The 15,685-nt window shown below is 35.8% G+C and overlaps 1 protein-coding gene across 1 annotated transcript in view; it reads left to right on the top strand.

Annotated features, from left to right (window-relative positions):
• ABI3BP (ABI family member 3 binding protein) overlaps positions 1-15,685 on the top strand; it is a 256,944-nt gene that overhangs the window by 185,005 nt on the left and 56,254 nt on the right. Inside the window, exons 37-42 of the mRNA XM_019648327.1 lie at positions 1,242-1,316; positions 2,325-2,381; positions 3,039-3,119; positions 3,567-3,614; positions 6,628-6,702; positions 10,736-10,810. Of these exons, the coding sequence (XP_019503872.1) occupies positions 1,242-1,316; positions 2,325-2,381; positions 3,039-3,119; positions 3,567-3,614; positions 6,628-6,702; positions 10,736-10,810 (411 nt within the window). The remainder of the gene's footprint in view (positions 1-1,241; positions 1,317-2,324; positions 2,382-3,038; positions 3,120-3,566; positions 3,615-6,627; positions 6,703-10,735; positions 10,811-15,685) is intronic.

The following is a 15,685-nucleotide window of genomic DNA, read 5'->3' on the forward strand; positions in this document are numbered from 1 at the left end:
CTCTAAGGGAAAGGCACAGCTAGTGGTTAGCATTTCTACAACCGCAGGGTTGACCAGAACGCTCATGATTGGGGCCATCTTTGTGGTAGCCAAATTCATCTTGTGCCCTGCATAAGGATCGTCTCTGACAAAAGATGTATTCAATTCCCTTATCACTCCATTTCATTCATCTCCTTTTTAAAAGTGCTGCTTCTTTGGTTTATGTAAATAAACATTTCCTTGCCATCTGTGTTCCCAGCACCATATTAACAGTTGAGTGGGGTTGGGTGGGGTGCTGAATACAGGTGGAGATCAAAGTAAGGGTATGCTTTACCTTTCGGACAGATGACAATATAATCGTGGTGGGGAGAACCTGTTCTCAAATTTTTCTTAGATATAAGATAATTTGCTTATACAAAAGCAGCTTGTTTTATTGAGCAGTAAAAATACAGAAAGAAAAATATTTAAAGGAGAGAAGGATCTATGTGGGCTGTTAGAAAATTTGGGCTTTGAAATAAGTTTAGGATATGAATTGTAGGTAGAAGGGTGGGAACAGCAAAAATAAAAGAAAAATACTTGACCTCTATTGAGGGTAACCAAGAGGGTAGTCAAACTGGAAGAGAGATCAAAGCACTCCTGGAAGATAGCAAGCATTTTATTACTATACTATCATGAAATCAATTGTAGGAAGCTCTTAAAAGCCCTTGTGGGAATTCAGGTTCAGGCACAATCAAGGAGAACCTAATTTTTTCAAATAGACTCTTGCTTTTTCTAGAAGGATGCTTAAGATCAGGGGTCAGCAAAATTGTTTTATGTGAAGAATTAGTGATATTTTAGACTTTGCAGGTTATTCTGTCACAACTACTCAGTTCTGCGGTTGTAGCCTGAAGTCAGCCAAGCCAAATATGTAAATGACATGTAATATGCTTTGAGTCTTCTTAGTTTGGGGGTGTGGTTGTGTTCCAATAAAACTTTATTTGAATTTTATACCATTTTCACATGTCATGAAATATTACTCTTTTTTAAAGCTTTTTTCTATCATTTAAAAATGCAAAAACCATTCTTAGCTCAAAGGCCAGGCAGAGGGCTGCATTTAGGAGGGCAATAGTTTGATAATTTCTGCTTTAAATAATGCATACTCTGCATGGCTCTCCATAATCTTGCGATTTTGAGGATCTGTGTATTTCAAGTCATTGCTACCTTTATCTAAAACCTATGAAATAAATTATACATGATTGACAACTTAGACCCTCTTGTTTCAGCTCCCACTGAACTGCAAACTCTTATTTTGAGACCAGTGACATCACCAAGCCTAGAAATGACACAAAGTCAACCCGGTAAATAGATCGTTTTATGTACCTGGGACACTGAGTTTTAGAGGACAAACTCCCAAGTGTTGTATTTCCAAATATAAAACATGCAAAAGAATACACATTTAACAACTTTCTACATATTGTACGATGCTCTTTCCATGATTTCATATGGGTGTTAAATTAGCAATGCATTATGTTTATATTGTGTTACTCAACAGTATAAAAAATTTTATCTTCATTTCATTCTGTTGGTACTGTATCATTTTAGACAATAATCACGTATCCTATTAAGTAGTCAGCATAACCACTGAGAACTGATTTTATTTTTTTTATCCTTATTTTTCACTAACAGTTACAAATTTGTGGTACTCTAGTAAATAAGTTCAGTTTGTGCTCTGCCACATGAAAAGAATGCTAGTTCATTTGTGACCATCAATGAAGGAGAAAGTTCTTGCTTCAGTAAAGATAATAAAACTTCACCTTACACAATGTGAACTGAAAACAAAGTTTTTTAAATTTTATTTTTTTATATTAGTTTCAGGAGTACAAAACAACATAATGATTAGACATTTACACCCCAGAGTGATAACCCCCACAAGTCTACTACCCCTCTGACATCATATACGAGTATAGCTGTTACAATATTAATTATATTGACTATATTCCCTAAACAAAAATTTTAAATCATTCTTACAATACCGTGGCCACACCTGGACATTTATTTTGAAACATTGGAACTTATTTTTTTCTAGCATCGGATTGTAATTTCTTTTTATCTCCTTTGTGCATCTTTTAATTAGCTAAATGCATTGTGGTGCTTACATTGGCAGTTCAAGGTTTGATTATTATTGGTAACCTACCACACTTATAAAATTGTGAGTTCAAATTCAGTTATTAGAGCTTCTCTTAGTGTCAATAATAATATTATATTGGCTACAAGGCACTTTTCTAAATACTTAGTTTGTATTCATTCATTCAGTGCTCACAACAACCCATCCTTGATCAATTGTATCATTTTGTGTTTTTTGCTAGTTTCTGAAGCCCTGGAATCTGTTACATTTAGCACTGAGTCATCAAAAGAAGCTATAGGTAAAAATGTTTCCTAATGGGAAGTCAGGTATTTGCGCTTTTCCATTTCATTGCAGAAGTCATCTTTGAATGTCCTCATGTTTTGTGACATTTCGTAGCTCCTCGCGTCTTGTCTGTGCTCATCCACTGAATCTTGAGAGTCAAATATTATATACAGAACACTGTGCTAGTGTCTGCTGTATTGCTATGCAAGCTCCACAATTTCCTTGTTTAGTGTCCTCTCATCTGAATGCAAATTTTAGCATTTTAACATTCTGATCACTCTTGCAATATGAATATGCACATACTAGTTCTCGGGGTTTTTTTAGTATTCATCCCCATGCTCCCCAAGGACTCACTCCATGTCTTTTTCTCATTAGAATCCTTTAAAAATATAAGGAAAGGAAATGATCTGCTTTACTCCAGATAGAAATTACTGGAGACCCTACCAGTTAGAGAGAGAATATGTGTCACAGTGTGTATTTTTCTACACAGCACACTGCCTTTGTTCCCTGCCTTTATTTCTGCCATTATCTTCAAAATCCATCTAAATGTTATTTATTCTCACAAATGTATCTACTTAAAATAAGTAATCTGTTTTCACATTAAACAGTGTTCCATTACAGAGTGCTGTGGGCTGCCCACTACTAACCAGACCATCCCCTGTTTCCTCCCTAGCATCAGCTGAAACAGATTATATATATCCCACTGCCAAAGCACCGCTCAGGCCAGAGGAGCCAAAGACTGATGGCGGTAAAGGTTTTCATGCTTTGATTCATTTATTAAACAAAATTTTAATTAGTATGTATTCCATCCATGGAACATGAAATTTCAAGCTCTGGTGCTTATTCTACAGTGGAATAGATTTGAAGAGCTATAGCTTCCAAAATTCTTGGATTCTTAAAATGATAATAGACTCTCTGAATACAGAAATAAATTTCAGTTTCTCTGCAGTGTATGCTATTGAGGTATAACATTTGACAGCCAGTTAATGACAGTTAAAACAAAAATATTAGTTGGAGGATAGGTGTTAGAAATAGGATTTCCCTCTTGGTTCTCTTTTTTCTTGTCTAAATCCATTGTCTTATCTTTAAAAATATGATTCAGATTCTTTAAGAGAATGAAGTGTGTTGGTATTAAAGAAACACTTGGATGTAGCTTAACATCTTACAATTTTTTAAATTGTTTTCCTTTGTTTTGATGCAGTTGTGGAATCTATTACAAATGTGTCTGAAGCACCTGAGACCACCCTAGGTAATAACACACCTCAGCAGCTTTTGTCCTCATTGCCATCAGCATCTGAGAACCTCAGGTTCTCTTTCATTGTAATTTCATGTTGCAACATCATTCTTTGTCACGGCAGTTAATTTTCTTTCTAGGTGCTTCTATTCATAACCATTGTCCAAGAAGTCACTTCTCCATTCAGTTTCATATCTAGACCTCATCTCTTTCTCTACTTAAGTCAGCACAACTGTCAAATCTAAAGCATCTTTTTTGTAATATCTATTCCGCCAGCTTGATGTTGTGTTGAATATTTCAGATAATATTTTTTGTATAATGATCCATTCATACTTTCTGCCCTAGTAACATACTTTCCATTAACATTCGTTCCATCACATTCATTTACATGTTTGATTTTTTTTCTCCATTATTTAAGTGAAATTCAATGTTTCTTGAATGGCTTATGCTTTAACACTTTTTTATTACTTTGTTTTTCCCTTTATGATTACTGTTGAATGTATCTCTCTGGCATGTTGGAGAGGTGCTAGTATGGAGTGAGGATTTAAAAAGTAAGGGTATTGCTTACTTTGCAAGTATTTTGTAACCTGACATCTCTAAGAATTTTTTAAACCAAATGCATTATGGAGAAGGAAGCATGCTATTTTGCTGCAGACTTGCAATTTTTTTTATTGTTTTAAAGATCTACTTATTACCATCATTTCTGCCATCTGTACTGAAGGTGTGTGAAGCACTATGGTAACCCTGGGTATTCTCCTTCAGTTACCATAGAAGCATCACTTTTGCCTTCTCAAACTGTAATCCTCCCCAGCCCAGATGAGCCTCAGACCAAACAGGGTAAATACATTATTTTGTATTTCATATAGCAGATGAGTGTCTGCAAAATATAAGAATGGAAAGACAATATGGGCACTATTTGACATCAGAAGCCCCCACTTAATTGTTCTGCTCAAAGTCTTTGACACCCCATTTCTCCTTCTACCCATCATCTCTAGCCAGTCACATGGCATTGCTGTGAATATTCTTTAGGATATGGCTGGAAAACACCTCTCAGTTACTGTGCAACTGTTTAACATAGGAAATAGTAATGTTTCTGGGGACAAACATTTATATCCCATTTAAAATATAAGTATATATCCTAATTTTAAACACTTTATCATCTCCACTAGTTTTACATGTTCTGTGGTCATGTAAAAAACATTTTAAGATACCTAATTTATGTTTGAGATGAACAGAAACGGGTTTCACTGTGCAATCCACTTAAAAAGGTATAACTGGCCAGTCACCTTGTCATTATTCAGGTCCTTTACTCCTTTTCACTCCTTCCTATAGTGGTTTGGCCATTTCACTGCATACAAACAACAGAAACTGAAATCAAACCAGTTACTTTGGCAAGTCATGATGGTAGAGTTTGAAATGAAGGAAAACAAATTAACATGGATAACTAAATGTGCTTCTTATAAGGAAAAAATCCTCTCGATATCTCTAGGCTCTCTTGGGGTAGAAGTTTATCATAAACAACCCCAAACTTGTGTTTTGATTGCCATTGAACATTTTTTGTATGGCTCTGCTTCCAAAAGAAATATGAATATTAATTTTACTCACTTACCTCTGAAATATCCTATTAAATATTGCCTATTAAACTCTGCAATTTAATTTTTACCAAAATTACACATTGACTGAATTAACTAAATCTGTGTCAATTATCTCTAACATTCCCAGTTTATTCTTTTTAATAGCTATAATAATATTATTGAAATGTTTGTGAATACTGTTAGTGAGTCTTGTCTCTTTCGGAATCATTTTTATGGAATTGCCTCATGACATGCCTTTACCTGCAGATGGCCTTTCGTATGCCCAGGGAAACAAATAGCTTACCAGCAGGAACCTCGGTGAGCAAAGAAGTTGAGAGTCAGCAAATCATTAGACTGAAAGAAACTCTAGAATCAGAGAATTTTAGGATTAGAAGGGCTCTTAAAAATCCTGTAACTTTTGATGAAGAACCTGGGCCCGTGGACCCAGTGATTGGCAAAGGGAACTCTAAATCTCCAGGTCCCAGGCTCTTAAATCAATGTAACCTCCAACATATCTGGGTGTTCATCTCTCTACAGGTGAGAAGATCCCACTGAAACCATTGTATGCCTTGTATATATTCATTCAGTAGGACGAAGTCTCCACAGACTCTTTAGAAACGTCTAGTATCTAATAAAACTTATTTTCAGAAATCTTTTCTTAAGGTGCCTGAAACTCTGTGACCTTGAAAAGCATTTTGTTTCTTATGATCTCTCTTATCTCAAACACTAGTCCAGCCAAATGAGGTGTCTCCACAAGCTACAGCCTTGCATTTGATAATTCCTTTTCTCCAGCAGGATATACGTTTAATTTTCTTGATGAAGAAACAATTGGCTTTTACACTGAATGTCCTAGAACTCCTTTCAGAATTGCCCAGCAAAGGAATAAGTTCCTTCAGTAATGTATGGTTTCAATTTCTGCTCAGTTTTTTTTTCCCCTCAATCTGATCAATAAAAATCAAGTTTTATTTAATAAGATCAGTTTTTTCCATCAGTACTTGCTGTTAAAATGCTTTCATTTTCTAGGTGTATTTAGACTGTAACACGCTAACTTTTTTTGAGTAAAAATTGTATCTATTTACACTTAAAAATATACTGGAATAATCTGATAAAATGGCATGAATTTTTAATAAAGATAAATTATTGTTATTATGAAATTTATTTCTAACCTATTTAAAAGACATTTGAAGTAGATATTTTTGGAATTCCAAGTTACATTTGCCAGCTGAATATCTTGGATATCATTTAATGATGCTTTCTTGTTTTGTTTTGTTTTCTGTTGTAATAAGATAAAATTATTTTCCTAAACTTTGTAGCTCGTTGGGAGCTTTACTAGCATTAATTGCTGTGTATTTAGGTCTTCAGTCACTCAACAAAGATCTTTGAAAGAACAGAGGCTTAGGTACTGTGATTCTGGAGGAGCTCAGGGGCTCCAAACCTTATATCCTTTCTTTTAGTTCCCAAGCAGACAGCACGCACTCCGCCCAAACCAAAAACATCTCCACGTCCAAGAGTCCCACAGACACAGCCAGGTAAATACATATTTTATATTCTGCTTTGAAGCGTTTGATGTTAGTGGAATTATTCTGTTGAATTATAGCAAGTTGGGTTTTTCACCCTTGTGAAACCAGTCTTCCTTTGAAACATAATAAATATTTACATTTACTTTTAGACTTTATCAAAAAGTGTTTTATTGGAATAGCTTATTCCAGAAAGCTTCCCTATTATTAGCATTATTTTGAGAGGGGCATGGAAAAGTATGGAATTTCTTAAAAGAATATCCTGCCTATTTTCTTTCCCTCTCCCAACTTGAGAAGCCCTAGGTACTTAAATGTGCCTCCTCTTGCCAATCGCCTAATTTTTGTTTTTTACCTGTCAGTAGATTTTATTTAACATTAATGTCATGACAAACATACACACACACACACACACACACACACACACACACACCCTCTCTTATAACAAAATGATTACGTAATATCACTTTGTTGCTTTGCTGCAAAATTTTGATAGGAATCCAAACAAGAGATGCTAAAAATTATTGTTATTTTGTTGAAGAAACTCTTCTTTGAATGATTAATTCTAATCCTAACTTCTTAACCAAACTATAATTTCTCCAGCTACCTGAGCAGATCTCCATTTTGAACTACCATAAACTTGACATGCCTCGAAGAAAGCTTATTGTCTTCCCTCCTTTCAATTTCTCATTTACACTTGTGGCAGGTTCTCAACAATTTTACATCTGATTTTTACTTTGCTTCCTCATCCAGCCTCTTATAGTCCATCTGTTACTAAGTATGTTACATTCTAGCATGGGGGACTACTCCAAGAATCTACCTGGTCATGCCTCGTCTATTGTTATTAATGAACTGCTCTCCTCTCTCTCTTCTCTCCTAATTTCAAGTTATATCACCCCTTATTACTTAAGTAATTGCTTAACTAATTCATTTAATCAGTTAATCACTTAACGAATATTTATTGCATGCTGACCACATGCCAGGCACTGTGCTAGACATTGGGAATGTGAAAAAAATGAATCCTTCTGTGGTCCAGGAAGTTACAGTCTAGGCCAATCACCTAAATTTAAATTTATAATTTATACGTGGCCTGCATCCAAAAAGTATAATAGGTACACCTACCAATTTATTAGGAAAGAAATCTTCACAATCACTAATGGTCTGGGAAAATGAAAATGTTAGCAGCATCAAAATTTTGTTTGATCCAGGTTGTAGCTCTGAATTTCCACCACAAATCCTTTAGTCATATCTTAGTATCCCTACTGAAAGAAAACACTGTAGATTTGTGCATGGTCCTCAATATCTGATTCTGAGAGAAATTTTACCTATTATTTTTTTCCTTTAAAGGAAAATTCCTTAAAAGACAGTTCTATGTTCCATATCTAGCTAATGATTTTAAATCTGCTTTAATGTATTTTAAAGTGTGTTTTATTAAATTACTAAAACTTTGCTATGAAAATAATATGGGTATGATACATAGTAGTATATGAAGGTACCAAGGCAACAATCCCCTGATACAATGAGAAATTTAAAATAATAACAATAAATATATGTGAAACAATATACAAGTAATACTGGGAAAATAATTAATGATTAGTAAATAAGTAATGATAATGAATAGAAATAGGAATAAAAAAACAAAGCAAGTATATTAAATTTGTGGGTAGGAAACTAAAATCTATTATTTTTAAAAAAATCAAAAGATAAAATCACATGACGATACTCTAAACTTTTTTATTTGAATATAAAGCATAGAGCAAAAGCAGCAGAAAATTGAGAAATGGAAATAAATAAGAAAGCACAAAAACTTGCTGAATGTTGGAAAATAATAGAAAAGATGAAAAATAACTAGTGCTGGGAGTTAAGACGCTGAGGATATAGTTAGCTGGTTAGTGAAATTTTAAAAAATAAGGGAGATATGAAGTAATAAGGAAGACATTCACAATTTTCTTTCTGAAATTTTCTTTTCTTTCTGTACTTACAAAAATACAGAATAGTAATTTAGAGGCTTACTCTAAATTCCCATTATTATACTATATGCAAAGTTTCAAATTTATTTAATTTTTATTTAAACCTTTGGCCAACCTTCCTTTGCAAGATATGCAGCTTCAGAATGGATAGATTCATGTGCTCAATGCATTCCATTCTGATTCTGAAACTCTGGATTGGCTGCCAAACTAACAAGAAAGCATCCTGATTCTGTCTCAACTTAGGCAACTCCCAGCTCATCAGCATTTCCCATGGAAAGTTGTTGCAACCCAAATACTTCTGTTTTCGTTGGTGCTACTTAATGCAAGGGAATGATTTGGAAAATTGATCATGGAAAACAGAATACATTCCAATCATTCCAGTTAAAAGTGGGTGAAATTAGTATCTCTCTTACCCAAGAGAAGATGATCTTACCTAATAGATCCCAGTAATATCCTAGGTTCTCAAAGTCTTTCGAGGATGCTTGTGTGTCACATGTGACACATGTCACTAAATATGTCAAAGACAGATATTCAAATCCTAGTACTTCCTCCCTAACCCTTGGCTAGCTCTCATGAACTTCAAAAGGCAATTTGGGTAGGAAGATGTTCTGTTCCTGTGTACAATACCAAACGCGAATTATTGTTGGACTATCAGGGTATCATCTGACAATAGTGTGTACAACTTAAAGTGCAACACGGTGTGTTCATCCACCACTTTTTTCAAAATGAAAATCTATTGGCATGCCACCTTTCTTTTTATTTATACTTAAACTATGTTTATAAACTGGTGACAAAATTTAAATCTGTATTTGGCATTTGAGGGCAAAGTGGGATAAAATTTTGCAGCAAATCATCAAGACTATTTTGTCATTAAATAAAGTTTTGATTTTTAAATTTCTGTGTTCATAGGTAATACTTAACAATCCCATTATTAATTTTATACCTAGAAATCTTATAATCATCCAAACCATAGGTGCTCCTAGTTTTTGTAGGAGCAAACAATGAAAAAAATTAGAACATACGCAGATCTTTCAATGTCGACTTTGTAATGATGTTGTAGGAATGGAAAAAATAATTTACAGTAGTATAGTTTTCACATCATTTTGACACTTCACATTTAATTCTCACAACTACCCTTTGAGTTAGGACAGGCTTATTATTTCAATCCTAAAAAAAATGAGAAACAAGTTAAAAATGTGACCTGCAGAACTGGGATATAGAGAGCCCAAGTGTTTGGACCTAGTGACAATGTCTGGACCTTGGCATTCAGTTCAGGTCTTGTCTCTTGCACTTAGTAACTATGTAACCTCAAGCAGATAGTCACCAACTCAAGCCTTTCAAGTGATGCTGAATTCCTTCCTCCCAGCCTTATGGTGAGAATCAAAGGGCATAATCCTCATAAAAGCATTTTTGAAATTGTAAAATGAGCTATAAATAAATTAGAAAATTTTTCCTGGTATCTATTACACTAGCACCTGTTACTCTAAAGGAACAGTTGAGGAAAGACAATTTTAGTTTGTGAACATGTTCAATTAAAGGTTTGTTTGGGGCCTAAGAATTGCAGGGGCAGTAGAATACGAGCCCCCCCACTCCATTCCATCCCACACTCACTTCCCTTCCTTCTGTTGCCTGATCTGATTTTAAGCTTCTCTTATCCATGTCTCATGGGCTCCTACTACTGACTTCCCTGAACTCATCTTCAAAGAGAGATCTGGTGTGTGTGTTTGGGGGAGAGGAGATTAAGGAGAAGTCAAGCAAACATCCAGAAAAGAAGCACATCTTTGGATTAATTTAGTTGCTAATCTTCTGAAATGAAGATATCAAATAGTTCTCCATCCTACATTTAGGCTTAGTCACCTTTGCACTTTCTCTTATTTCATTTTTCTAAAAGTATCTGGAATTTTAACTGCTCTATTTTTAGAGCTTCAGGTTTATTTTTCTACCTAACTCCTATTTTGATACCTTTTTTTTTTTTTTTCCATCAGTGGTCAGGCCTACGCCTTGTCATATCTTATGTGTTACGCGTGACTGGGAGATGCTAAAACCACATGACTCATGATCTGAGTTCTCTCTTTCAGCTCCTAAGGTGTTCCAGCGTGTTACTTCAAAGCCAAAAATGTCACCAAGGCCAGAAGTGTCACATACTCCACCTGGTAAATGCTTTATTTTATATTTGAGACAAATGCCTTCTACTTCCCACTCTGCTGCAATGAAACATGAGAACTAATGGATGTTAGGTCACTATTTCAGTATGATCACATACCATGTTCTATAAAAGCATTTCAAAGGTTTCATAAGAGTTATCTACTTGCTCATATAGTAAGCTATTTATAGAATCAAAAGGCAGAAACTTAAAAAGAATGTTTTTTTTTAAAGTTGCAGAAAAAGACAGTTTATTAGAAGAAAACATACATTTCAAAGAAACAGAAGCAGGCCCAAGGAGTAGAGAATGGCTCAAGGGCCATTATTAGAAGAGAAAGTACACTCCAAAGAGTATAGAGCGCGCCGAACAAAGGAAGCTCAAAAGGCCAGAATTTTTCTTTTTAAAAGCCCAGTTATTATAAACTCCGAGGGCTCCTAGAAGCATATAGAACATTCCCAGAACCAGTAGTGTTTCTAATCTGTAGCTTGAAATGATGGCATTTTGGAAGCTGGCATTCTACTTGCTATGGCATTTTCCAAATTGTGAAGGGGAGGGTGTTATGCTGCCAGGGGATAGTCCAGTTGTTGAGGTGGTGGTAGGCTAGGGAGGCTCCTCTGCCCTGAAGTATGGAATTTAAATTTGTATCACTGAACCAAAGGCCAACATTATAAATGCCAGTAAGAAAAAAGCTAATCTTCCCACTTGATAAAGATTGACTTCTTATTTTCAATTGCAGACAAAAGTAACAGAAAATGAATCATTACAGATAACAGTAGATTTGAGTAATTTTATTCACCATTCTTTTTCATTAAAGAAAGGAATACTGTTGGTCCTGATGTGACTTACCCCCATTAAACCAATATATCTAATAGTTAAACTTTTCTTTCTTCTTTTTTAATGTGTAGTATTTGCCTTAATTCCATCACCTTATTTCTCACAGAAATTCTAACCTATAAGTTTGAGCAGTGGAACAACAGCACAAATACTCCCCCTGGAGTACCCCAATTGGGTTTATTCTATTGACGCTTTAGTTCCAGATATCGGGTTAGAATTCTGTCTCTAAATCTGGTGCTGGTCCCACATCACATGTCTTCATCAGAGGTTCCCCATTGCTCCAGGGATGTGATGCCTACAGGAATTATCATAAGGCAACTGTTACTAAGTTTCAATTTTCTCACAAGTGTTCAGGCAGACTGGATTCTGTTAGGTTCTTATGTTTTCTGGTTTGTGCCTAGGCTCAGGTTTAATGAACCCATGACCTTGTTTACTGGCTCCTTTAGATTATACCCCCTAAAAAACAAAGGGTAAATTACATGTACATTTAATACATACTCGTCTCCTAGAGAAATAGGTGCTCTATAAAAGTCTAAAAATGTAAAATTTAGTGCTGTGATCAGGACAGAGTTAGGTTTTATCATGATGTTTACCTCAAAATTTATTCTGAGAGATATGAGAAATAGCAAACTTGAGTTTTTAGACCTGTATCAAATAAATCAGTCTAGGATCCGCTGTATATATTATATATACATTCTATATATTCCATTCTATATATTCCTAGGCATAACACAAGTTTCATCCAGTTAGGCTTTTAGAAACTATCTTCCAGCCATTTAGTTAAATTATCTGCAACACTTAATGAGGAAACTAGGCAAACTGAGTTCACACGCCATGTTGAAAACCAAAAGAGAACTGGCTTTTCTTCAGATCTGCCTTGAAGGAACGGTATTGAATTCAGAGCCAAGGACTCACCCTGATGCCTGGCTCAATGGAACCATGCCTTCTTTGTAGATTTTTTTTTACACCCAGGGCTCTTCTGACCCACAGGTATTTGGGTAGATTTCAGTCACTGTGAGTGAACCAGGAAGAAAATCTAGATTTCTGCAACTATCCAATCATCACTAATGTTCACCGTAACTACCGTCTTTGGTAAATTCGAATTTGCAGTCACACTGCAGCATTTTTGCAGTTAAGGAACAAGGGAATAATGCTGACATGCCTTTAGAGAGGGAGTTGTTAGGACCTAGACAATGACTGAATCGTGTTATGGAGAGAAGGATGACACTGCCGTGTCTAGATTGGGATAGATGGTAATGCCACTAACTGAGGCAGGCAACACAGGGAGGAATAAAGGGTTTGGAGGGCCAGGTGGAGGTGTAAGTGGAATATCTAACTGGGGATGGAAATGTGTTTCTGCATTTCTAAACAGAAGTCAAGATTTGGAATGTAGATTCGGGAGTCACCTGTCTACATATAGAAAGTTCTTAAATCTTGTGAGTGGATGACATCATCCAGGAGAAAGTATAGTCTGAGACAATAAAAAGTCAGAGATCAAAGCCTTGGGGAACACAGCTATATTTAAGGAATGGATAGAGGAAGAGGAGCTAGCAGAACTTGCCGTTCAAAAACAGACCGGAGAGTACCAGGACTGAGGGTGTCAGGAGGCTGTGCAGGGAAGGGTGGTCAGCAAATGGCAGCGAGATGGAGACGGGTCAGGAGGGCTGCTGGACTCGACACTGTAGGTCGACAAGCCCCTATCTGCAAACCCACGTGCTGATGCTTCAGAATTCAGCAATTCTCAGAGTTTAGAAAGGTAAAACAGCACATATACCATTGATTACAAGCATATTAATATGTCTGCAGAGAGGAGTATGAATAATACTACATAGGATCCATAAAAAGTGTCAATAGCCTTAGGTAATTTCTAATCCACTTTGGCTGCCAAATAAGTTTAAAAGAAAGACTCTCAGTTTCAGAGCACTTTTGGACTTCAGAGCTATGGAAATGGCATTGTGGATCCATGGTTGCAGGAGATGACTGAAGTGGAGGATGGACGACAGAGAATGAAGAAGATACGGTTGGGAGACCAAGAAGCAGAGGCAGATACAGTTTTTCTGATTAAAGGAATGAGAGCCAGAGAAGGGATGGTTTGAAAGGGAAGCCATGTCAAGGAAATATTATCTTTAGAATGTTGGAGCATTTGAGCTATTTTATAGATGGAGGAAAAGGAACTTACGGATAAATGGAAATAGAGACTAATGGATAAAAATATTTAAAAAATAGAAATAATGAAAATTAGATGGTCTTAGAGAAGGTGGGAGGGAGAGTGGCCTAAGAGCACAGGTAAAGCCCAGAATGTGGCCTCCAACATGGCGGGAGACCTGCTTCCTTTCAGCCTGGGCCTAAGGGTGCAAGGTTAGAATAAAAGAATAAAGTACCTGCGGGTGAAAAGGGTGTGTAGTCTACGTGCATTACTTTGTTAAGAGAATCAGTCTCTTTGTAGCCTATTGCCAGGGTAAACCTTATTGCAGACTTCGTATTTCACCATCTTTATCAGAGAATAACACATTAATTCTCTTCTCTACTCTGGAAAAACATTCATGCACATTCACTTGGCCATATTAGACATTTCCACACATAACTTTCTTGTATTAGTTGAATTTTTCTTTGGAGTGTTACCCTTTATTCAAAAAGATAGTTAATTTAATTGATTGGTTAGGTAATGTAAGCGGTAAGTTGGTTAATATAATTGAGCCTAAAATATAATAATGGTAAATATTCTTACAAGGAAATCAAAACTGCCTTCTCAAAAAATTGTCATTATTTACATTAAGTTCCCCCCAGCATGGAAGATTTAGGTTTTAGGAATCATGCTCTCATTTAATTTAATACATGGAGGCATGCCACATGGGGAAAAAGAAAAAAAACAACTTGCATTTCTTGGAGCTGCAATCGACCAAGTAAGAGAATGATTCATAACCCTTTCCTGTGAATATTTCTATTTCTTTCCTCTCCCCTGACTTTAGCTGCTTTAGAAAGTCTGCCATGGCAGTTTATTAACTCATCACTTCATGGTTAAAAAGTGCCAATTGCAGCAGCAGGAATCCACATTAGCCCAGCCTAAATTCCTCAGTCAACTAACGCAAGCAGCGAGTAATGTATTTACAGTATGGTGGATTTATTGGTAGCACATTTCTTGTTTCTCCTTTCCTTAATCCCAGCTCCTCTTTGTATAGTCTAGCACTGTAACCAATTAGGGTATTTATAAACTACAGGCCGCTTTGTATGGTCATGAGATTCACAGAGCCAAATCAAAGTGCCTTCTCTTTTATCCTCCAGACAAACATTTAGTTTGATTTACAACTGGAAATTTCTCATATTTTACCATTTGCATCCCCAAAAATACTACATAGCAAAGGTGAAATGTTCACTCATTGTGTTGTATTTTCTCTAACTTTGTCAACCACTGATTTTTTGAGGTTGCCTTTTTCCTTCAAAAAAAAAATCCAGATTTCCAAGTTCCCTTGGATATTACGTTTTAGCTCATAGCACTTCTAATTGAGTGAAGTTTCTTTTCAATGTACCAAATTCCACAACTGCAATTTCACTGGCACTTTGTGGCCTAGAATAAGAACAGATGTGATATGCACGTTAAATATGATCCCCAAAAGAAGTAAAAAGAGAATTTCTGTTTTATATAACCTATTTCTACCCTAATGTGAAAGTGGTGTTTGGCCACTTCATGGTACAAAAGTTTTTTCATCTTTCTCTGAGGCATAATTCTAGCCTGAATCCTATTTTTCCCTCCCAGCATCATATAAGACGCAAGAAAGTTACACTGCCTACTCTGGTATTTATAAAGTCTTCAGTGTGTTGTGAAAAGCTTTCATTGAGAGAGTAGGGCTGAGAAGGACCTCCTTGTGGAGAAACTGAGTCAAAGAAGTACATTATCTTGCTCTTGGAAAGAGACGTTACCACAGAAATCTGATATTAACAATAGGCAAATCACCCTGGTGATTTCCCCAATGAGAAATAAAGTATCAAATTCCCAGTCTACTGCTTTATTTTGCCAAAATAGTCTGGACACAGGCATTAAAAATATATTAGA

The sequence above is a fragment of the Hipposideros armiger genome, unplaced genomic scaffold (genome assembly GCF_001890085.2).
Source record: "Hipposideros armiger isolate ML-2016 unplaced genomic scaffold, ASM189008v1 scaffold_125, whole genome shotgun sequence".
Taxonomy (NCBI): Eukaryota; Metazoa; Chordata; class Mammalia; order Chiroptera; family Hipposideridae; genus Hipposideros; species Hipposideros armiger.